General features: G+C 46.7%; 1 protein-coding gene across 1 annotated transcript in view; it reads left to right on the top strand.

Annotated features, from left to right (window-relative positions):
• Lrrk1 (leucine rich repeat kinase 1) overlaps positions 1-19,864 on the top strand; it is a 132,162-nt gene that overhangs the window by 34,256 nt on the left and 78,042 nt on the right. The window contains exons 3-4 of the mRNA XM_055623528.1: positions 8,565-8,728; positions 18,018-18,189. Coding sequence (XP_055479503.1) covers positions 8,565-8,728; positions 18,018-18,189 — 336 coding nt within the window. The remainder of the gene's footprint in view (positions 1-8,564; positions 8,729-18,017; positions 18,190-19,864) is intronic.

Here is a 19,864-nt window from a genome sequence, read left to right as displayed (position 1 = left end):
TTCTGAGCTCCACATAGACATAAAGGCACACACACATGTACGTGACTACACACACAGACACAATTTAATGTATGTATGTGTATATGTGAATATTTAAATTGACCACTTATAAAATATAAAGTGTAATATTTAAATTACACTTTGCATAATAAAGACGTGCACAAGGTTCTGTGTGCCTTGTGCATTTTAATGACTCAAAGTTTCTCATTTGGAAGTCCCAGGAGGTCCTACATTGAAAAGCAGAGACACGGACACTGCCTGCTCTCTGCAGGCAGAAAGCACAGTTTCTCTTCTTGCCCTGTCCCTGTCGAACTCTGTGCACTTGTCCTCTTGGCCTCCCTGATGACATATGGCAGCCAGGACTCCTCTCTCAGAAGAGGGCCGTAAGGACTGCATTCAGTGACATAAGCCAAGCCCCCATCCTGTGGGGAACTCCCAAGCATCTACTCACCTGGCATTGCTATCTCCCTGCCTGGCTGGCGCTGCCCAGGCTGGCACAGGAGCTCTGCAGAAAGTACGCTTGTAGTTTTTTTTTTTTTCTTTTTTTTTCTGTGCTGTACTATTCTGCATGTTAGTTCCTAAGAGAAAACTGCAGGTACACAATTAGAACCTGGCCCTGGGCCTGGCTGCACGGGGTGTTCTTCTTTCTTTAAGAACTGTCTGTGTTGGGTTTATCAGTCAGTCTCCCATCAGTGAATCTTGTAAGACTTCACGTTTTTCACTGTGTCACGTGTCACTGTGTCATATGTCATGTTATATATGTCATACATAATATGGCATTTTAGGATTGGCTGGTGTGTGTGTGTGTGTGTGTGTGTGTGTGTGTGTGTGTGTGTGTTTGATCATGTGTGTAGGTGCAGACCTGTGCCTACTGTAGAGGTTAAAGGATAACCTCTGATTTCACTCCTTATCTTTCTGCCTCCTTTGAGACAGAGCTACTACCAATGGCTTTTAGGCCACTTTGGAGGATTTGAATTCAGCTCATCGGGCTTATATAGTGAGTGCTCTTACCTACACTGTCTCCTGATTGTATTTTTTTTAATGATAGAAAACAGGGCCCTTACTTGTGATTTCTCCCCTGGAGCAGTCTGTATATCTGTCTACCCACCTGTCTTTTACGAAAAACATTTTCCAAAGATTGGAAGAGACTAGCCATGGAGTTCTAAGCCTCTATCTCGCGGCTAGAATGAGACGCTCACCTCAGGACTGCAGCTGGTCCCCAGCTCCCAGCCCAGCCCCTGCTTCGCTCTCTTTGCTGATGCTGAGGCTGCTGCAGCAGCCAGCAGGACGGAGCTGAGTGTTAGCCATCTGGAGCCAGGAGGAATTGCCTGGGAGGGTCACCTTCCTCCCCTGCACCCTGTATCTTCTGCCTCTTCCCCCAAAGAAAGAAAGGCTTGGGTTTCACAGTAATGTGACCCAGAGGTGAAAACTGCCGCTGAAGCTAAAACCTTCCACTGGTGTCTGGGGGAGAGAGAAGCATCGTGCTCTCTGGCGGCTACTAAAGCTTGGGTCGCCAAGGCGAGCATCGAAGTGCAAAGAGGGTGTCACCTCTGAGGAGGCCCAGCCTTCTTTCCGGGTGCCGAGGCCACATGGGGACTCAGTGGAGGAAAGTCACCAGACAACTCTGACCAGGTCGGTAGCATCCTAGAGTATGGTTGTCTTTGTTCAGCAGCGAGCTGAGGGTTGATGGGTCACTTGACCTTTTTGCGGTTCTGTCGGTGGAGGTGAATGCAACCAGCAATGTCATAGATGTGCCCATAAAATGTCAGTGCCTTTTCTGAACATCACAAATGTGTCTCTCAAATATCTTTGCCTCCCATCATATATGTTTACTTTAATGCTAATGAAAGAACTAACACACACACACACACACACACACACACACACACACACACACTATGCCCAACAGCATCACTCTGCAGCATCTGTAGAATTCTGTCATTGTAAACCGCTGGCAGAGGAGAATGCTTTCTGCTAGTTTGTCTGTAGTCAGGACTGATAATGTGAAATAGTGCATGAGCCTGAGGGCATGAATTAGAATGCTGAGTTGAAAGCAGGTATCAAAGACAAAGAATGTTCTCTTTCTATGGGCTTTAAAATACTTTACTTCCTTTAGCCAATGTTTCTTCACATGATGAACTTGAACTTGCCGCCCATGTCTGGAGTACCCAGGGTAAGGCTGCTGCTCACGTCTGTCATCATCCAGGAGCCCTCGTGCTTACCAGCTCAGAGCTTACTTTAAATGTTTCTTTTTATGTTCCTGCGTAACTCCATGAGGCCTGTGTCTCTAATCTTGCCAGGCACCACATCTCTGTTCTTTCCTCACTTGGTCCTACTTCTGAGTGACTCTTGGCTAACATTGCACAGGCAGCTGAACCCTTTCTGGACGATTCTGTCAGTTTGCCCTTCCCTTCCTCTGCGTACCTAGGCAGGCATATTTATTTATATTTTAAAAAATGACATGCTTGTTTGTAGTTTTGTGTGCTGGAAAGGTCAATGCTACTTAGGAAAATAAGAACATAATAAAGACATTGAGAAGGATTTTCAATATGTGAAATTAAACTATTCAATATTCTGTTTTCATACTAGCTCTTGCTACTTGAAACAGTCTTGTTTTATTGCAATAGAATAGATACTGGAAATCTCTATGTTTTCGCATGACTTTCAAATGTATATGAAGAATACGTTTGTCCGCGTTTTAGCATGGAAAAGAATAGTGTTGTTTTGAGCAAGCTGATAAGTAGAAGTACCTGAATAAATAGGCACAAATATCTGAACAATCTCAACTATTTTTAAACCTTGCATCAAAGTAACCAATTCACAGTTACAGAACTGTAGCACATTGGGTTTAAAAAGTAGAAATTCCATGAAAATCTTTACCTGTAAAAAAGGTGTCTAATCACAGTAAGGCAGGACTTCTGTCTGTAATGTGAGGTGTTTTGTGTTATTTTTCTTTTTCATTGGCTCTCTGTTCACGGGGTATGTGTAATCATGTTGCCATTTAAAACAAACCAGCCATACCATTCCAATACAAGAAGCTTGGAAAATAATTTTAAAAACCTTCTTTTGTCCCTTTGTTCCTCTCTAACAATCCATCCTTAATACTCATTGCTGGAATCTCACTTTTTCTTTGCATACATAAAAAAAAGTGTTAGCCACCGTGTCGGGTATTTGTGGAAATTGCACGGGGTTGGCCCTTAGTGGCGCGTGTGCATAGTTCCTTACAAACAGTCTGATCAGACTTAGAGACCCAGCTCACAATATCCATGACAGTGCACATGGGATGTTCAGGCAACTTAGGGAAATTGGGGACCGAGCTGAAAACCCCAACCCTGGGGAATTTGAAGAGAACAAAGCATTTCTAGGTTCCCACAACATCGTTACTCCTCGTACCATGTTAAAACCAAAGCGCTCTTGTAATTTGCCATGAACCTGTATTGATATAGGACCTTCGGGGCGCTCCATTACATCACTTCAGGATCTAACTGCCTTCACATTCCTAACTAACACAAGCAGAAGCAAAGGCAGGCCAGGCACACTTGCCGTTTATGAGATAGCAGGTGCTTGTTTAATTCTGAAAGATGAGCCATGCCATGATGGCTCATGCGAGTTCTGACGGAGGCAGGGGAGCTGACTCCACCTCCTTCTCATCCCTGCTAATGGCCCTTCCCTTGTCTGGCCTGCTCTGGGCTGTCTGGGGTCACAGGCAGTGAATAATTAATGGGGACTGTCCTGTGTCAGAGAGAGAAGCTGCCGTAATCACATCGCTTAGCCACATCCACGCGGGGCTTTCTTGCGTTTCCAAAAATCAGAACCCAGAGAGCTCCTGCCAGACCAGCAATCCGCATGCTTCAGGGAAGGTACCGAGAGATGATTGACCTTTAGTGGATTTTCAGAGCAATTGCCTCAGAAATGTTCAGATCCTAGCTCAGGATGTGGCGTAAAAACTCTGGACGGTATTGACTGTGGCCGGTAGCAGCTTGCCTTGGCTTTGGCAGAGCCGGTTTTTCTCTGCGTTAGTAGGGAAAGCACATACTGTATGTCAGATGGTGGGCCCTTCTTACACAGTTTGACACTATGAGCCTCCTTTCCCACAATATATTGTTTTGAAAATTTCCAAACACGCACTCATACATTGAACCAGTGTACAGCCAGACACCGGCCACCCGGAGTCTGACACGGGCCTGTCCCATTTCTGATCATTTTAAAGTTACCAACATCTATGCATTTCACCCGTAACTACTAACGTGTGTGTGTGTGTGTATGTGTGTGTGTGTGTGTGATGTTTATAACAGCGTTTTAGATAAAACATCTACAAAGCCTAACGCACATATTTTAAACGGACTCTTGATTACATTTTAGTAAGCACAGCACCCGTGGAATGCAAGCCTCATCAATATCCGGAACCGTTAGCACAAGCCGTGTCCTCATGCCCTCCCGCTCCAAGATTAGCACAATGCAGAAATAGCATCGTTTTCTGCAAGGTTTTGTCTTTTCAGCATTCTGTTTCTGAGCTTCATGTCAGCCATCAGAATGATTGATAGTTCACTCCTCCTTCTTATCGAGTAGTTATGGTCCCACAGTGTGTTTATCCGATAGATGGATGCCTGAGACACTGGAAGCTTGAAGATATTATGGCTACCACTTTCGTGAACATTCTCGGATAACAGTTTTGGACATACCGTCCTGGGTAAAAATCTAAGAATGGAACTGGTAAATCATAGGTCAGTGCATGGTCAGTTGTAAAAGGAACCACCAGTGTTGTCTGTAATTTATTTACACATTTTACAGTCTAACCCATCAGGGAGCATTCTGGGTGCTGACGTCTTTTGAAAGTATAGCTCTCTGGTGGGAGTGGCCCAGGCATTGTTATGCCTTTTGCATTTCCGTGATGGGGAATGGTATCGAGTTCTCTGTCTTCCAGGGTTCAAGTCTTTTAACTAGGTTTAATTGTGTTGTTTTGTCTTTTTGTTATCCTGTTGTGGTTTTTTTAATATCCTTTGTGGTAATATATATACCATCTCTTTTCAGATATGTTTTACAACATTGTATTCCAGGCTAGAATTTGCCTGCTTTCTTCTTTAAAGGATGCCTTTTGACGAGCATAAGTTGGTCTAATTAAATTAACATGGTCTAATTTAGCAATTTTTCCTCATTTACAAGCTCTTTGGTCAAGTGCAATTTTGAAGTTTTCCTTCATGGTTACTGTTTCCTGAGACCCTCAATATTGGTCCTCTTTTCACCACTGGAACAAAGTATGTCAAACAGGCTACTTGGCCAAGAAGGAGGCTGATGTAGGTCACAGTTCTGGAGATTCAAGGACCTGAGTGAGCCCACAGAGGCTCAGTGGAAGTGGCGCCTTCTGCTGAATGCCAGGCAGTCCTGTGTGTGCAGGAGCAGGAAGGTGATAACATCTTGACAAAGAGCCATCACAACCTAGACCCCTCAAGAGCCTCGGCCCTTAGGCCCCCATGCCCTGCAGTGGTGTTGCCCTTCCACCAGTCCTCAAGTCCCATCAGGCCTGAAAACCACTCAGACGACATCAAACCTCAGCACCGTTAAGAAACCTGGTTTCCTCTGAAGTCTTGAAGGTAGTGGACATATTTTCTTAGAATCTTTTTAACTTTAGCCTTTATATTATTGGTCCATGATCCATCTCAAGTTAACTTCTATATGCTCTAAGAGACAACTATCTTTTACATTTATTTTATCTTATGCATGTGAGTGGTTTTGCATGCATGATGTATGCAAAATGGGTGTGCAGTGCCTTCAGAGAGCTGAAGAGGGCATCAGATCCCCCTGGAACTGGAGTTACAGGCAAGTGGACACTGCCGTGTAGGAGCTGGGAATGGAATCCAGGTCCTCTGGAAGAACAGCATTTGTCCTGCATTGCTGAGCCACCTCTCCAGCCCAGTGATGAGGATGTGGGTGTGTTGGCACTAGTTGCTGAAAACTTTTTTTCCCCATCGTGTTGTTTTCGGACCCTCGTCAAAAGTTAATTATATGGCCAAATATGAATTTTTGTGTGTTTGATATGTGCATGTGTTCATTTATGCGCGTGTGTGTGTGTGTTTATGTATGTGGAGGGGGTTGTATGCATGTGTTTGTGTGGCTGTGGTGTGTGTTTATATGCCTGTGTGTGTGCTTTCATATGTGGTGTGTGTTGGTGTGTGTGTGTGTTAGCCTGATTCAACGTCTGATGACTTCCTTGACCACTCTCCACCTTTATCTTTTTTCCCTTTTTCTATTTTTATGTGTGTGATATGCGTGTGTGTGCGTGCTCACCTGTGGAGGCCTTAGGTTGATATTAGTTCTCTCCCTTGATGGCTTTTCTACGGTATTCATTGCAGCAGGCTCTCAGTCAAACCCAGAGCTGTCTCCCTAGCCAGCTTCTCTGGGGATCCCATTTCTGCCTTCCCAAGCCTGCCACACACACTTAGCCTTTGTGTGGGTTCTGGGGATCTGAACTTTGGTCCTCATGCTTGTCCAGCAAGCACTCTAACGCCTGAGCCATCTACCCAGCCCCATGACTCTATTTCTTAATTCCATTCTGTCCCCTAGGATTATTTGTCTGTGCTAGTATCATAGTGCCTGCTTACAGAGCCTTATTGTAAGTTTTGAAATCAAGTAATGGACATCTTTTTCAAGACTGCCTTGACTGACTATTCTTGGTTCTTCAAGTTTTCCATACAACCTTGAGAATCTGATATAGTTTTATGACGGGGATAGTCCAACTGGGGTTATAGTTGAACTGAAATTGAATCCATGGATAAAGTCACGGGCAACTGGCATCTTCATAGTATTTGTTCTCTAGTCCATGAGCACAGGGAGTCTTCCTTCCTACACAGACCTTAACTTTCTTGTCAGTGTTCTCTAAGAGTTCCGATCTTACTGATCTTTTGTGAAATCTATTTCTAAGCTTGGAATTTTTGTGCTTTTGTTAGGTGGCTGGTTTTCCCTCCCTATAACAAAATACCTGAGCTAATCAGTTTTGGTCCATGACAGATCGGCCCCACAGCTGTGAGTCTGTGATAGCGTATCACACCCTGCAGGAAAATGCTCAACTCGTGGATTGAAGCAGAGTAGAGAGAGGAGGAGGAGTGGCCCACAGCCCCGGGTCCCCAAGGCCATCTTCCCAGTTATGTGAGGATTTCCCACTAAGCCCATCTACTAAACATCTACTGCAGGCTCACCACTTTGCAGACCAAGCCTTTAACACATGGGCTTCTGAGGGACAACTAAGATCCAGACTATAACCAATTCTATGGTAAAGAAATTAAACTTGAAAACCATTCTCCAGATGTTGGCTGCTCTCACATGGCTCACTTCGTGGCGCCTGTGTTTGGGGGCCTCCCTACTCAGCATATACTTAACAACATTAAAAAAGGAAAAAGAAGAAAAGAAAAGCACCCGGCCCATTACATCCATCCCTTTTGAGAGAGAGAGCAGGAAGTGGGTGGACCGTCCATCACCCCAGGGTCCCTCCTACTGTGTGAATTTAGCCACGAATCACAGAATTCTTGCCGTATTTCTTCTGCCGCTCTGCACAGTTCAGGGCTTAGCTTCTCGTCGGCTTCTGCCTTTTCTGTAACATCTGGAGAGAGAGAGAGCTTTCACTCTTCTTTCCAGAGAAATATACACACCTATCAACGAAACAGTTTTGCACAGACCTTTGAAATGTTTAGGGAACGTCCAAAGCCTTTTTACCAGCATGTGGGAGCTTGAGGGAGTCTAACATGAACCCTTGTTCTGGAGCAGGACACCGCTGGGGAATAGCCATCTCCTTCACCCGTACCTTCCCACCCAGCATAGTGCTTGGCTGTCCAGTTGCTCTGTAAGTCCCCTACATGTCTGGTCTCTCCTCCCACGTGGGTGCCATTCAATCAGCTGGCCAGAGCATCCCACACACCCCCGCCCGCTCTGCCGAGAGCAGGTCAGCACCCCCTGACAGAGAGCAGGGATGTGTCTACAGGAAGCCACACTTCAGATAACCACAATGGCAGGGTCACCAGGGTGACAGGGTGGGTCAGTCACACATGTGGTCCAAGCGTGTCGAGAGGCCCAGAGTGTCAGAGGATTGCTGGAGATCCGAGGGTGGCATGTTCACGCAGGTAAGAATTACCAGTCCTGAATCATTTGACCTTCTGAGAGCTTGAGAGCAGAGAAGGGCTTCGGAGCTGTGTGGATTCCCACACCCTGGGGCTTAGCTGCTCGTCCTCAGAGGGACACAGCAGTGGAGCCCTTTGGCTGGGACCGCCTGCTCTCTCACTAGAGGGCTGCCTGCCTCCTGCTGCCCAGGGTGCTGGAGCAGCTCCAGCTGGCAGTCTCCAGCAACCATCGCTGTGCTGTGCTAAACATCCCACTGTCCCAATGTCTTCCAGAGAGGCCACACATGCCCAGAGATACAGGAACTTGCCAGCAAGTGCATTGAGGACTCTCCTTTCTCTTCCTACACCCCCTTCCCACAGTTATGTCCTGAGTAGGGCATCCCTCCCACTGTCCCCACCCATGACTACTCAGAGGCCACCAGCACAGTAATAGCTTGTGTGTGTCCTCCCATACAGGTGCCGAAGACATGGGCAGCAAACTGACTGTACCAGGAGGCAACCTCACAGCGCACTCCCCCAGCATGGAAGACATCCATACTGCATACAAGCAGAGAAACCTCTCCCGGGCCCGTGACCTACTCAGAGAGGTTTGTGAAGAGAGTGGATCCCTGCAGGAGAAGGTAAGGTGCGCGCCTGCCTCAGAGTTGCTATTCTGATTATACTTGAGTGTGTGTGTGTGTGGGAGGGAACATTTGTCTGTGTGTGCATGCAGAAGCCCAGGGTCCACACAGGGCTCCCTACTCTATTTTTAAGACCTATTTACTTTTACTTTATGTATTTTGCACCACATGCATGCCGTACCCAAGGACGCCAGAAGAGGGCGTCAGGTCCCATGGAATTATGGAGAGTTGTGAGCCTTGGGTGTTGAGAACCAACTAAACCCAGAGCCTCTGCAATAGCAGCAAGCGCTTTTCATCACTCAGCCGTCTCTCCAGCCCCTCCACCATATTTTTTGATACAGGGTCTCTCATTAAACCCAGAGCTTGTCATCTGAGCCAAACTAGGCTGGCCAGCAACCCTCTCCCCTACCCCACCCTCCCACCCCCTGCCCCGGGGTCTTCCTGACTCTAGAACTGAGGTGACAGACATGCACCCACAGCGGTGCCTGGTATCCAAACGCAGGTCTGCATGTTTGCACAGCAAGCGCTTTACCCACTGAGCCATCCCTCCACAACACCCTTACCACACATCTTTGGGGGTTTCAGAGTCTCATGTATCCCAGGTGGCCCTCTTCCTCTGTCCACCTCACCATGCGGCCAAAGTTAACCCTCAACTTCTGATTCTCCTGCCTCCACCTCCAGGATAGGGATTTCAGGCAGGTACCTCCATTCCAGGCTTAAGACGCTGGGGCTGGGGTGGACGCGTGGGGTATCGAGGCAAGGCAGCATTTCCAGCCTGTGGGCCACCTCTCAGACCGCAGTCTCCACGTTCTCCGGGAACATCTCCATTGGCACAGGAGCGCTGGGGCAGCATTCCTTCCCAGTGGCGCCACACAGTCACCTCCCACATCGGCCCTTGCCGGGATATGAATGGGTTCACTTACATGTAAAGACCCAGACGCCCTCTGCAGATTTTATCTACCCATCTGATGCTTTCTCCCGCTATATAAAACCAGCATGTGCTCAGGGATTTTCAGGAAAAAACTGTAAAAGTAAAGGGGGGGGGGGAGAACAAAAGCTAAGCATGTCCCAAATGTATCCAAACACTTGTCTCCACTGTCTCGGGACTTTTTCGTCTAGCCAGCTGGCCTGGGGGAGTGTTGCCATTTCTGATAACATGTAATGAAATATGCAGGTAACGTAATCGCAGATAATAGTTTTGCATGTAACTCTTGCTTGCGTGTAGAATGTCAGGAACTCTCTGCAGGACTGTAAATTCACTGCAAGCATCACCATCAATGACTGCATGGTATTTCACATGTTAGAGGGAACACAATACACATTCAATCTACTCCTGTTGACGAGACGTTCGGATTATTTCAAATTTCTTACCAACCATGCTGTATGGGAATTTTTTTTTTCCTATACATTTTCTAATTGTAAGGCCATTTTCATAGCATGTGTAGCTGTGCCAGATGGAAAGTATAGGTGTGAACGTTTGTTGTTGTTGTTAGCACATTACTATAAAACGAGTTTCATTTTGACATGTTCACGCACGGTATTTAAAGTTTTAGAACGTGTGCCAAACTGTTGGCTAAGAAGCAAGTACAAAATAACCCACCTGCCAACAGCTCAAGGGGGATAAAAATCAGACGTTACCATGGAAACACTTTATCGATACTCTGCTTGCGTTACTGTGCTTCGCAGAGGCCTACTCTGTCCGCGTTTAATTGAAAGTTAGAAATGATTCTATATTTAAACCTCCAGCCTGCTCTCGGAAAACTAAGAGACTGGGGCACCGTGAGCACCATTTGAGAGGACATCTGATGCCCCTTTACATGACAGAGAGCCACACCTGTGCGTGGACGATGGTCTAACTGTCCAGTCCACAGGGTGAGAAGGCAATGGAATCCTCAGTGTTTCCAGGACATCAAATTCCATGAGGAATTCCCAATGCTCAGATAACATCCCAGTGTGGTTTGGAAAGCTCTCCGGTATAATTTCAGTCAATAAGCAAGTAACTTCCGCTTCTATGAAGGAGTTGTCAGGGAGGGGAGGGGAGATTGAATGAACGCATGTGGTACAAAGACATACATACAGGCAAGATATTAGTACATATAAAAAAATTTAAATAAAGGGAAGATTGAACTGGTTTGCTTTTCAACACTCCTCCCTCTGTGTGCACCTGAGAACCGTGGACATCCCATACACACCAATGAACCTTTTTAAACCAGAGAGGAGGAAAAAAAAAAAAAAATTCCGCTAATGTGTTCAGAGCTCAAGAAAAACATGGTGTTGCATTTCTGAGGGGACCCTTTTCATCTATTTGACATTCCGGACTAAATGTGAAGAAGCTGGCAACCCAGAAATAAATGGGCCTAGAAAAAAAGGCTCCAAGGAAAGCCACTGTTGCAGCAGCCAGAGGACCAGGCAAGGGCAGCATGAAAAGACAAAGTCTATTGTCAACTCCCATCCACACCACAGGGACCTTGTAGCCTCCCCTCTACTCCCTGTCCTAGTCCCCAGTACTCTCAGCCAAGGCAAGGTGGAGAGTTTCTAACTCAGCCAGGCTGTAAAAGCTACACCAGTCATCCAAGAAGGCTGTGGGATGCTAACCCCACTCTGCTGCCACTGGAGACCTAAGGAGCACAGGAGACCTCCCTGCCCAGGAGGAAGCAGGAGTCCACCCCTCCCATGCAATCTAATTCTGAATAGTTCCTGGTTTTCCACCCCACCAAGGAGTGAGGAATCCACCGCTGCTCACCCACCAGAGTTAGCACAGTCCAAGCCCAGGACATAAATGAGGCCCCATCCTAAAGTACATTTCCACTAACACCATGTCCCAATAAACAAATTCCCCTCAGGAAACAGAAAATATCAAACTCGGTGAAAACAAGGCAACAACAGATGCCAGCAGCTGGATGACTCAGATGTTTGAAAGCTCTGACAAGAATCTAAAACAGACAGAAAACTCCAGAGAGCAAACATGAGCATGCTTAAAGCAAAAGTCAGCAGTAGACGTCTTCAAAGCACAAGTGCCGGTGGAGAAACGAAAGGGGAATGGAAAGGAAATTTTGGAATCACTAAGATGCAATAGCTGAAGTTTTCTTCTGTAGGCAGATCAGCTCCAGAATGGAGAAGACAGAGGAAAGAATCTGTTCCCTGAGGGTATGAGGAGAGGGAGGGGGCGGGGAGAGAAAGAAGAGAAGGAGAGCAGAGTAGAGATGGAGAGAGGAAAAAGAGAAGGAGAGAGGAAAGGGAGGGCAAAGAGAGAAGAGAGGGAGGGGAAGGGAGGGAGAGACAAAACTAGGACTGGAAGAGGGGAAAGGGAGGAAAGGAGGGAGCAAAGAAGAGAGCGAGGTTGAAAATAAACAGACCCTCGGAGGCACTCATGTCATCAGAGTCCAGGAGTAGAAGGAAACGCACTGAAGCATAGTTTAGGAAGCTAAAAACTCCCCCAAAGTGGAGAAGATGCAGCCAGCAGAGTGAAGACTCTAGAGGGTCCCCAGCAGGATGGAACTCAGTGGCCTGTGTTCAAACTGCTGTGAAAAGAAAAAAAGACAAAACAAAACAAAATATTGAAAGCAGCCAGCGAAAGCTGTTTCCTTAAGGGAAAAACAACCCAAACGGCATCATCAGACACCATGGGGACCCAGAGGGAGTGGCACAAAATACTAAAGGAAAGAAGACGAGGGTTCAAACTAGAATCCCATAGCCTGAAAAATACCCCTCAAGAACAAAGAAAGGATAAACACATTCTGGAATGATGGGAAACAAAGAGAAGGAGTGTCTGGAAAGCTTTCCTAATGGAAGAGCTAAAAACAGAAAATCACAAAATAAGGATTGTTGGGATAAACAGGAACATGGTGAGACCAAAACACAGATACACAAAATAGATGGTTACGTCATCGTTAGTTCTTTAAGGACAATTTAACAATTGAAGCAAAAAGTGTAACACCGCTTAATATAGCTCTTAATATAGAGAGAGGGATTTTTAAAGACAAAGACATTATCTAATAAATGTAAGATTTTAGCATTCACCTAAGCTGATAAGAATACTGAAAACAGTGTTTTATCAGTGTATTTTGGAAGGTTACATATATATAATGCAACACTTGAAGCAAGCAAGCGTTTATGAGTGTGCGTGTAACTGGTCACAGCGGTGCATGCCTGTAACGTTTGGGAGGGAGAGGCAGGCAGATCTACAGAGAGGCCTACGTACAGAGTTCCAGGCCAGCCAGGGATCCACAGTGAGATACTGTCTCAAAATAAATATTAAAACTATGTGTAGAGCTCTATTAAAATACACCATAATCTAATAAAAGTAAAACTCAAAATAATCAAGCTACTCACAGGAAAAAAAATAAAAAATAAAAAAAATAAAAAGTGAGAGTAAACAAAACCAAACAAAATTGCATGGCAGACTTACACTTTAACATCTAAATAATTATATTAAATATAAATTATTATTTAAGTCCATTGAGCTTAATGGTTAGGATTTTTTTGAAAGAATAAGAAGTGGATTGTGTCTGTGAAGCAATCACTTTAAATACAATGTGTGTGGGTGAGTGTGCATGTGGGTATGTAAGTATGTGGGTATGTGTGGTTTGTGTGTGTTGTGTGTGTGCTGTGTGTGAGTGTGTATGTTCTGTGTGAGAGTGTGAGTACATAGTGTGTGAGTGTCTATGTGTGTGTGGTGTGTGTGTGTGAGAGTGTATTTGTTGGGTAAGTATATACATGTGTGAGTGAGTGTGTGTGTGTGTGGTTCATGTGTGTGGGTGTGCCTGAGTCCTGAAAGTGAGTAGATGGAAAAAGATAGTCCATGCAAACATTAAGCAAAAGAAAGCAGGTGTGGCTGTGTTGATATCAGATAAGGTGAACTGCAGAGCAGTGAGAATTACCACAAGTGGGAGGGTTATTAACTAATAAGAATGAACTCGATCCCCAAGGTAGCAATCTTCAATGTTTATGTGTAATTGTGGTAGTGAGAAACTGCATTCATGCTCTCATATGAAACAAAACCATAATTATAGTTATAATCAATAGATTACTATTATTCAGTAGACACTCCACGTTCAAGCCAGGGAGATAAGGTGAAGAAGTTAAATAAAGCATACAGATACGAGGGGAAAATAAAACTATCCCCCATTTGCAGACGGCACAGTCTACATACTAAGTCCATAGAAGAAGGATCCAGAAAGAAGGCAAGTAGATACATTGTGTATTGCCAAAACTAGAAAGTTACACTGAGAAACACTCCTGTCTTGAGACCAGAAAGAAAGCAGGCGGCCTAGGAGGAAGTATTTGCTAACTGCATCCCTAATATCAGATTTGTTCTGGAAGATAGAATCTGGAGCAGTGGACAAACAGCCCTACCCCACCCAATGGGTTACACACACACACACACACACACCACACAGACTCACACACAACACACCTACACACTGACAGATACACACACACCCTCCATACATCACTCATTCTCACTCGAATATGCTCACACACACACATACACCCCACACAGACACACAAACACAGATATACACACAGACAGACACACACATTTACACCTTCATAGACATGCACACACACACACACACACACACACACACACATGACAGGTCAGCTTTCTCCCTTCTTGCTTCCTGTCACGTGATGGGGTAGAGCACTGTGGCATAAAAGGCATGGAGACTCAGCGCTGTTTACCTCAGGGCAGCCAGGAAGAAGGGAGGAAAACAGGAAGGGAGGGGCGCAGTGGAGCAGTGACAGGACACACCAATCAAGGGCATGTCCTTCGGTGACCTCTTTCCTGCTTAGGGACCAGTCACCTCCACGATGCACTGAGCAGGATGTTAATCGCTGATGAGGTCAGAGGCCTCCCTCGGCGTCTATTCACCTCTGACCACCTCCAGCTGGGCGCCAAGCCCTCCCTCAACACAGGACCCTTGGGGACAGTTTCTAGACGAACCATAACAAGGGGCTACTGACCAAGGTTTTGCTCCTCTGCCTGGGGGCCCAGTCAAGTGGAAGTAGGTGGCAGCTCATGAAACTGAATGACTTTGTTTTCCCTGGGAAAAAGTTGTGAAGAATTAGGTGAAGGCTAGAGAGAAGGCTGTCGGTAAAACACTTCCGGTGTGAGCATGAATGCCTGAGTTTATGGGAAGGCAGGGCGTGGGGACATGGGCCTGCCACCGCAGTGCTTGGGAAGGGGACAGACACAGGTGGATCCCAGGGACTTCCTGGACAGCCAGCCTGGCAGAAATGGGGAGCTCTGGGTTCAGAGAGAGAGACCTTGTCTCCAAAGGTAAGTTGGAGAGCGATGGAAGAAGATATACATAAAAGATATACATACATATAACTAGATGAAAAGCACACTTGGTTTTATGTGGCTTCCTCATGAGTGTGTATGGATTCACATGCCCTAGACGGCCACGTGGGAGTTTCTCTTCATAGAGGGAGATGAGGACATAGGAGGACGCTGGCCTTTTATTTTATACTGAATTAAACACTTGAGAGCCACCCGGTTATCGCCACCTAAAGGGGCAGCTCTTGCCTTTGCCGCCTCCTGGTCCCTCTTGGCTGTGGCCGGCTGTGACACCACCCGTCACCTCTGAGAATGGGGCTTTTAAGCCTGTGACGGACAGGAGTCTAGACAGCTCTTAGCCCTGTTAGTCGGTTAATCAATCATTTGCGGCTTTTCTCCGAAATGCAAGTGCTTTCCAGGAATGGCTGGGCTTCTGGGCCCCACCTGGCCTGAGGAGTGGTGGCTTTCTGTTTTCTAGCTGCATTTAAGCAAGTTAAGGCTACTTCCTCGCTTGCCAGACACACCATCTCCAGCCCGTCCACACTACTTACAGGACTCCATCGGTCCTCCAAGAGGCCCACCCTACCCTGGAGGCCTTGTGAAATGAAGAGAATGTGGGGCTCAGCACTGCAGACTGTGCTTCAGATCTGGCGTAGCTCTGTGGCTCACGTAGCTCCTAACTGAGGGTTACGTGTCCACATGCCTAGCATGGAAATACAGATGGACTGTGTGGGATGGTGCAGCAGCCGCACATGGACAGAGCTTGGTGGATGTCCATTACTCTCTCCAGAGCTCCACTCACACGACCCTTTCTGCCCATCTTGCCCTGTTATACTTTCAGGAGATGTTTGTTTTCTGAACCACTCCATTGGTTATTTTACGCACATCCACTCGGCGAGCTTACCTGTAAATTCACGAAGGCCAGCAATCGCCCCCAACATCCTTTGTGCTCAGCCCTGCTCCTTGAACGTGCAGGAATTCTATAAATGTGCACAAAGTGCTGACTGACTCAGTCCGGCTTGGGTCTTCCATTTGCCTCCTTCCCGATGATCAATAGCATGGGAGGCAGCCATGTTATAGGAAGGACTGAGGTTTCCTGCATTCCCACACTCATGACAGTCCTTTGTGTGGACCCAGGTTTGTGAGTTACTATACCACCTGTGTCACAGAGCTTTAAATGCCAGAGCGGCTGGGATGAAGTTGGAACTCAGGCAGAAGCCAGTGTCCACTCTATCACTTTCTTCCTTTGAACTTGAATCAAGAATCCTGCTGCTGCTCCTTTGTCCCTGGATTCTGGTGTGTGGAGCTCCATTATCAGTCACATACATTTATCAACAACTTGTTGGGTGGTGTCTTAGTTCTATCGCTGTGAAGAAACACCACGACCCTGACAACTCTTCTAAAAGAAAGCATTTAGTTGGGACTTGCTTACAGTTTCAGAGGTCTAGTCCATGTTCATCTTTGTGAGGAACATGGCTGCACACAGGCAGACAAGATGCTGGAGTTGTTGAGAGTTCTACATCCGGATCCACAGGAAGCAGGAAGGGAGTGGGGCACTGGAACTGGATTGGGCTTTTGAAACCTTAAAGCCCACCTCCAATGACACACTTCCTCCAACAAGGCCACAGTTCCTAATCCCTGTAAATTAGTGCCACTCCCTAATGACCAAATTTATGAGCCTATGGAGGCCACTCTCATTCAAACCACTACAGGTGGTCCTTGGGGATCGTGGTAGGCACCTTTCCCCCTCTCTAAGGTTCATGAATTGTCATATGGCAGTTGAGCACTAGCTCTGAGCTCATACAGCCTTCATTTTTGTGAAGCAGGTGGTTGAGAACAGTGCCTGACTGTGAAAGTAGAGCTCAGATAGATAAGGGTAGGTTTTCATCTTTTAAAAAGTTTTTTTTTCTCTTGACAATTTCATACATACATAATATGTTGTGGCCCTCTTCACTCCCGTTAGCCCTTCTCATCCCCCTCCTACTCCCATTGAACCTTTTCACCTTCCCTACAAGCCCCTAATTTCATGCCTTTTTAAAATCACCTACTGGGTTTAATCCCTTGCCTGAGCATGGCTGTGGGGTTATTTTCTGGTGCATGGGCTCCTTACCAGGGGCTGTAACAAAGTAGAAAAATGACCTCTCCTCCCCCAGCAACCTTTAACTACCAGTAGCTCCTCAGAAGGGGGAGTGTACCAGGAGCCTCTTTCCCATCCGTAATGCTGATGGGCCCCACCTTATGAGGTCGAATGCAGGTAACCTGAGCTGCTGTTGGTTCCTGAGTGCGTACCTGTGTCATGTTCAGAAGGGTGTTGCAGCGCTCCTTCCCACCCTCTGTCCTTACAGTCTTTCTGTCTTCTTGTCCACTGTGTCCCTGCGGCCACGGAGAGGTGACGTGGATGTTTCCTTTAGGGCTGAGCACTCAGCAGCCATTTATTCTTAGCCCTTTGAAAGTTAGATTTTGTAAATTGCCTGAGATAAGTAAACAGAAACAGGAAATGTCAATAAGGTTTTTATTGAACCTGAGTGGACATTCTCCAGCTTACAGTGGTCTGGCTTGACTTCTGGGCTTTCTAATGGTGGGGAAATAACATGCATTTAAAAACAGTCACGCTGGATTTTGAATTTTTCCTGGGGCAGAAGTATGTGCAATCGTCTCTGTGAGGCAGGGCAGCCATGCCAACCACAGCTGCAGAAGCAGTGGTGTCCTAGATGAGATAGGCTCAGTGCATTGCAAGGGCTATTTTCAACTATGGGCTTATACCCCAGTATATGTTGGAAAGTAAGTCTATGTATATTAAAACCATGATGTCCACAGGGAATAATAGAGAACTCTTGGCGATCCAGTTCCTGGTTTTGTTCTAAGTGCGTCGAGTTGAAGCATAGTGGGGTGGCATGGGAGGGTACTGTCATCCTGGGCAGCTGAGCTGCAGGCTTGCCAGAGACTCGGGGGAAACATTTGAAGTTACGGAGCTGACCTCACTGAACCCTGTCCCCTTCTGACCAGGGCCAGTTGCTGAGCATCTCAGCAGCCCACGGGGATCTGGAGACTGTCCGGTTCCTGCTCACCGAGAAGCGCGTGGAGCCACCAATGGAGCCCACTGATGACAATCCAGCTGTGGTGGCAGCGCATTTTGGACACACTGAAGTAGTACATGAATTACTAGAGGCCTTATCAGGTAAACTCCTGTGTGAGCTCCGTCACCACTGTCCCTTTTAGCTTTGCCTTGTTTTGAATACAACTGGAACCATTTCTCTCAACCATCCCTCAGTATGCATGGAAAGTTACCCTGTGCTTATTCATGACTCAGAAACTGATTCCTTTTATGGCTAAATAATACCCCCCTTGAATGGCTAGACCATGGTATGATGCGTTGGTAATTTGCCTCTGGTGAATTCAAGGTGCTCTTTTCTCCTATAACTTCCTTGTTGGGACAAATGCCAAAAACACCACGGCTACTACAGGGTGAGGCCGGCTCTGGGAACAATCGCTAGGTGTTGAGCCTCTGATGTCAAGGCTCTGTGCAGAAGAAGAACCCATGCGTGGTTTAATATCCTATAACTGAAACCTTGCATTTCTTTCATAATTTTAAAACTTATTGCCCCATTGCTCCTGTACTAGGATCACACATCCTTTGTGGGTGTGGGGTCACACATGATGTAGAGGCCCTTTGTGGGCGTGTCCGTGTGCACTGAGATAGATCTGTGCTCAGGGCTTCTTCCCAGCCAGTGCTCCTTCTATGGGCCTGAAGGGGAAGCACTTGATGGACAGGAGTCGGCAGAGATGATAGATGCTTAAGAGGCAGACTGGGAACCAGGTGGTGGTGGCTCCTTTAATCCCAGCACTAGGGAGGTAGAAGCGGACAGATCTCTGAGTTCAAGGACAGCCTGGTCTATAGAGTGAGGTCCAGGACAGCCAAGGTTGCATAGAGAAACCCTGACTTTTTTTTTTTTTTAAGCATCCTGGATGAGATGAGACATAAGATGGCGGTCCTCAAGGGTCCTTAACAGCTGACTCACACCTGTATCAGTCTTTCTTCTATTGCTGTGATGAGACTGTTGCCAAGGCAACCTATGAAAGAAAGAATTTGATTGGGTTTATAGTTCCAAAGGGATGGAGTCTGTGATGGTGGAGTTGGGGCACAGAGGTAACCTGCAGGAATAGCTGGGAACTCACATCTTGGTCCACAAGCAAGAGGCAGAGGACACACTGGCTTTGGCTTGTGCTGTTGAAACCTCAAAGCCCACCGCCAGTGACACCCCTCCTCCAACAAAGCCACACCTCCCAATCCTTCCTAACAGTTCCACCAACTGGGAGCTCAGTATGCAAACACATGAGCCTGGGGGGGGGCATTCACACCATCATAGCGTCAGTGTGTCCAACTAACACTTATTAAACATTTTCCAAGTACTGAGAACTTTCAGAACCTGAGAGGCATGGAAAAGTTTCAAAAGGAGATCTCAACCCCTTGGTAGCTCCTGAGCAGATGAGGGAGACTGAGGCCAAAAGGAATGCACATGTGCACTGTAACTGTGCTGAGACACAGGGGTCTAGAAGAATGTGGACTGAACTTAGTAAACAATGCCAAGCGTGTGTGGCCCGCGTGGCCCGGATGGCCCTTGTAGCCTCGGTAGCCCTGGTGGCCCGAATGGCCTGACACTGAAAGCTGGGCCTTTTGCACGCTCCCCTGGGGTTTCCTATGCTCATTGCCAGGTAAATGCTGGGAATGGAAGTATTGGAGAACAGTGTTTTGGGTTCCACAGGAGAGGCATAAGTGGGCAAACCCGTGACACCAGCGAGGGCACGAAAGGGTAGTTAGGGAGGTGTCCTCTGTAGTCACATTGTGAGTATGT

Source organism: Psammomys obesus, unplaced genomic scaffold, assembly GCF_907164565.1.
Source record: "Psammomys obesus unplaced genomic scaffold, mPsaObe1.curated_primary_1811, whole genome shotgun sequence".
In the NCBI taxonomy this organism is placed as follows: domain Eukaryota; kingdom Metazoa; phylum Chordata; class Mammalia; order Rodentia; family Muridae; genus Psammomys; species Psammomys obesus.
Note: the sequence above shows the minus strand (reverse complement) of the source record. Positions and strands in the feature narration are given on the sequence as shown.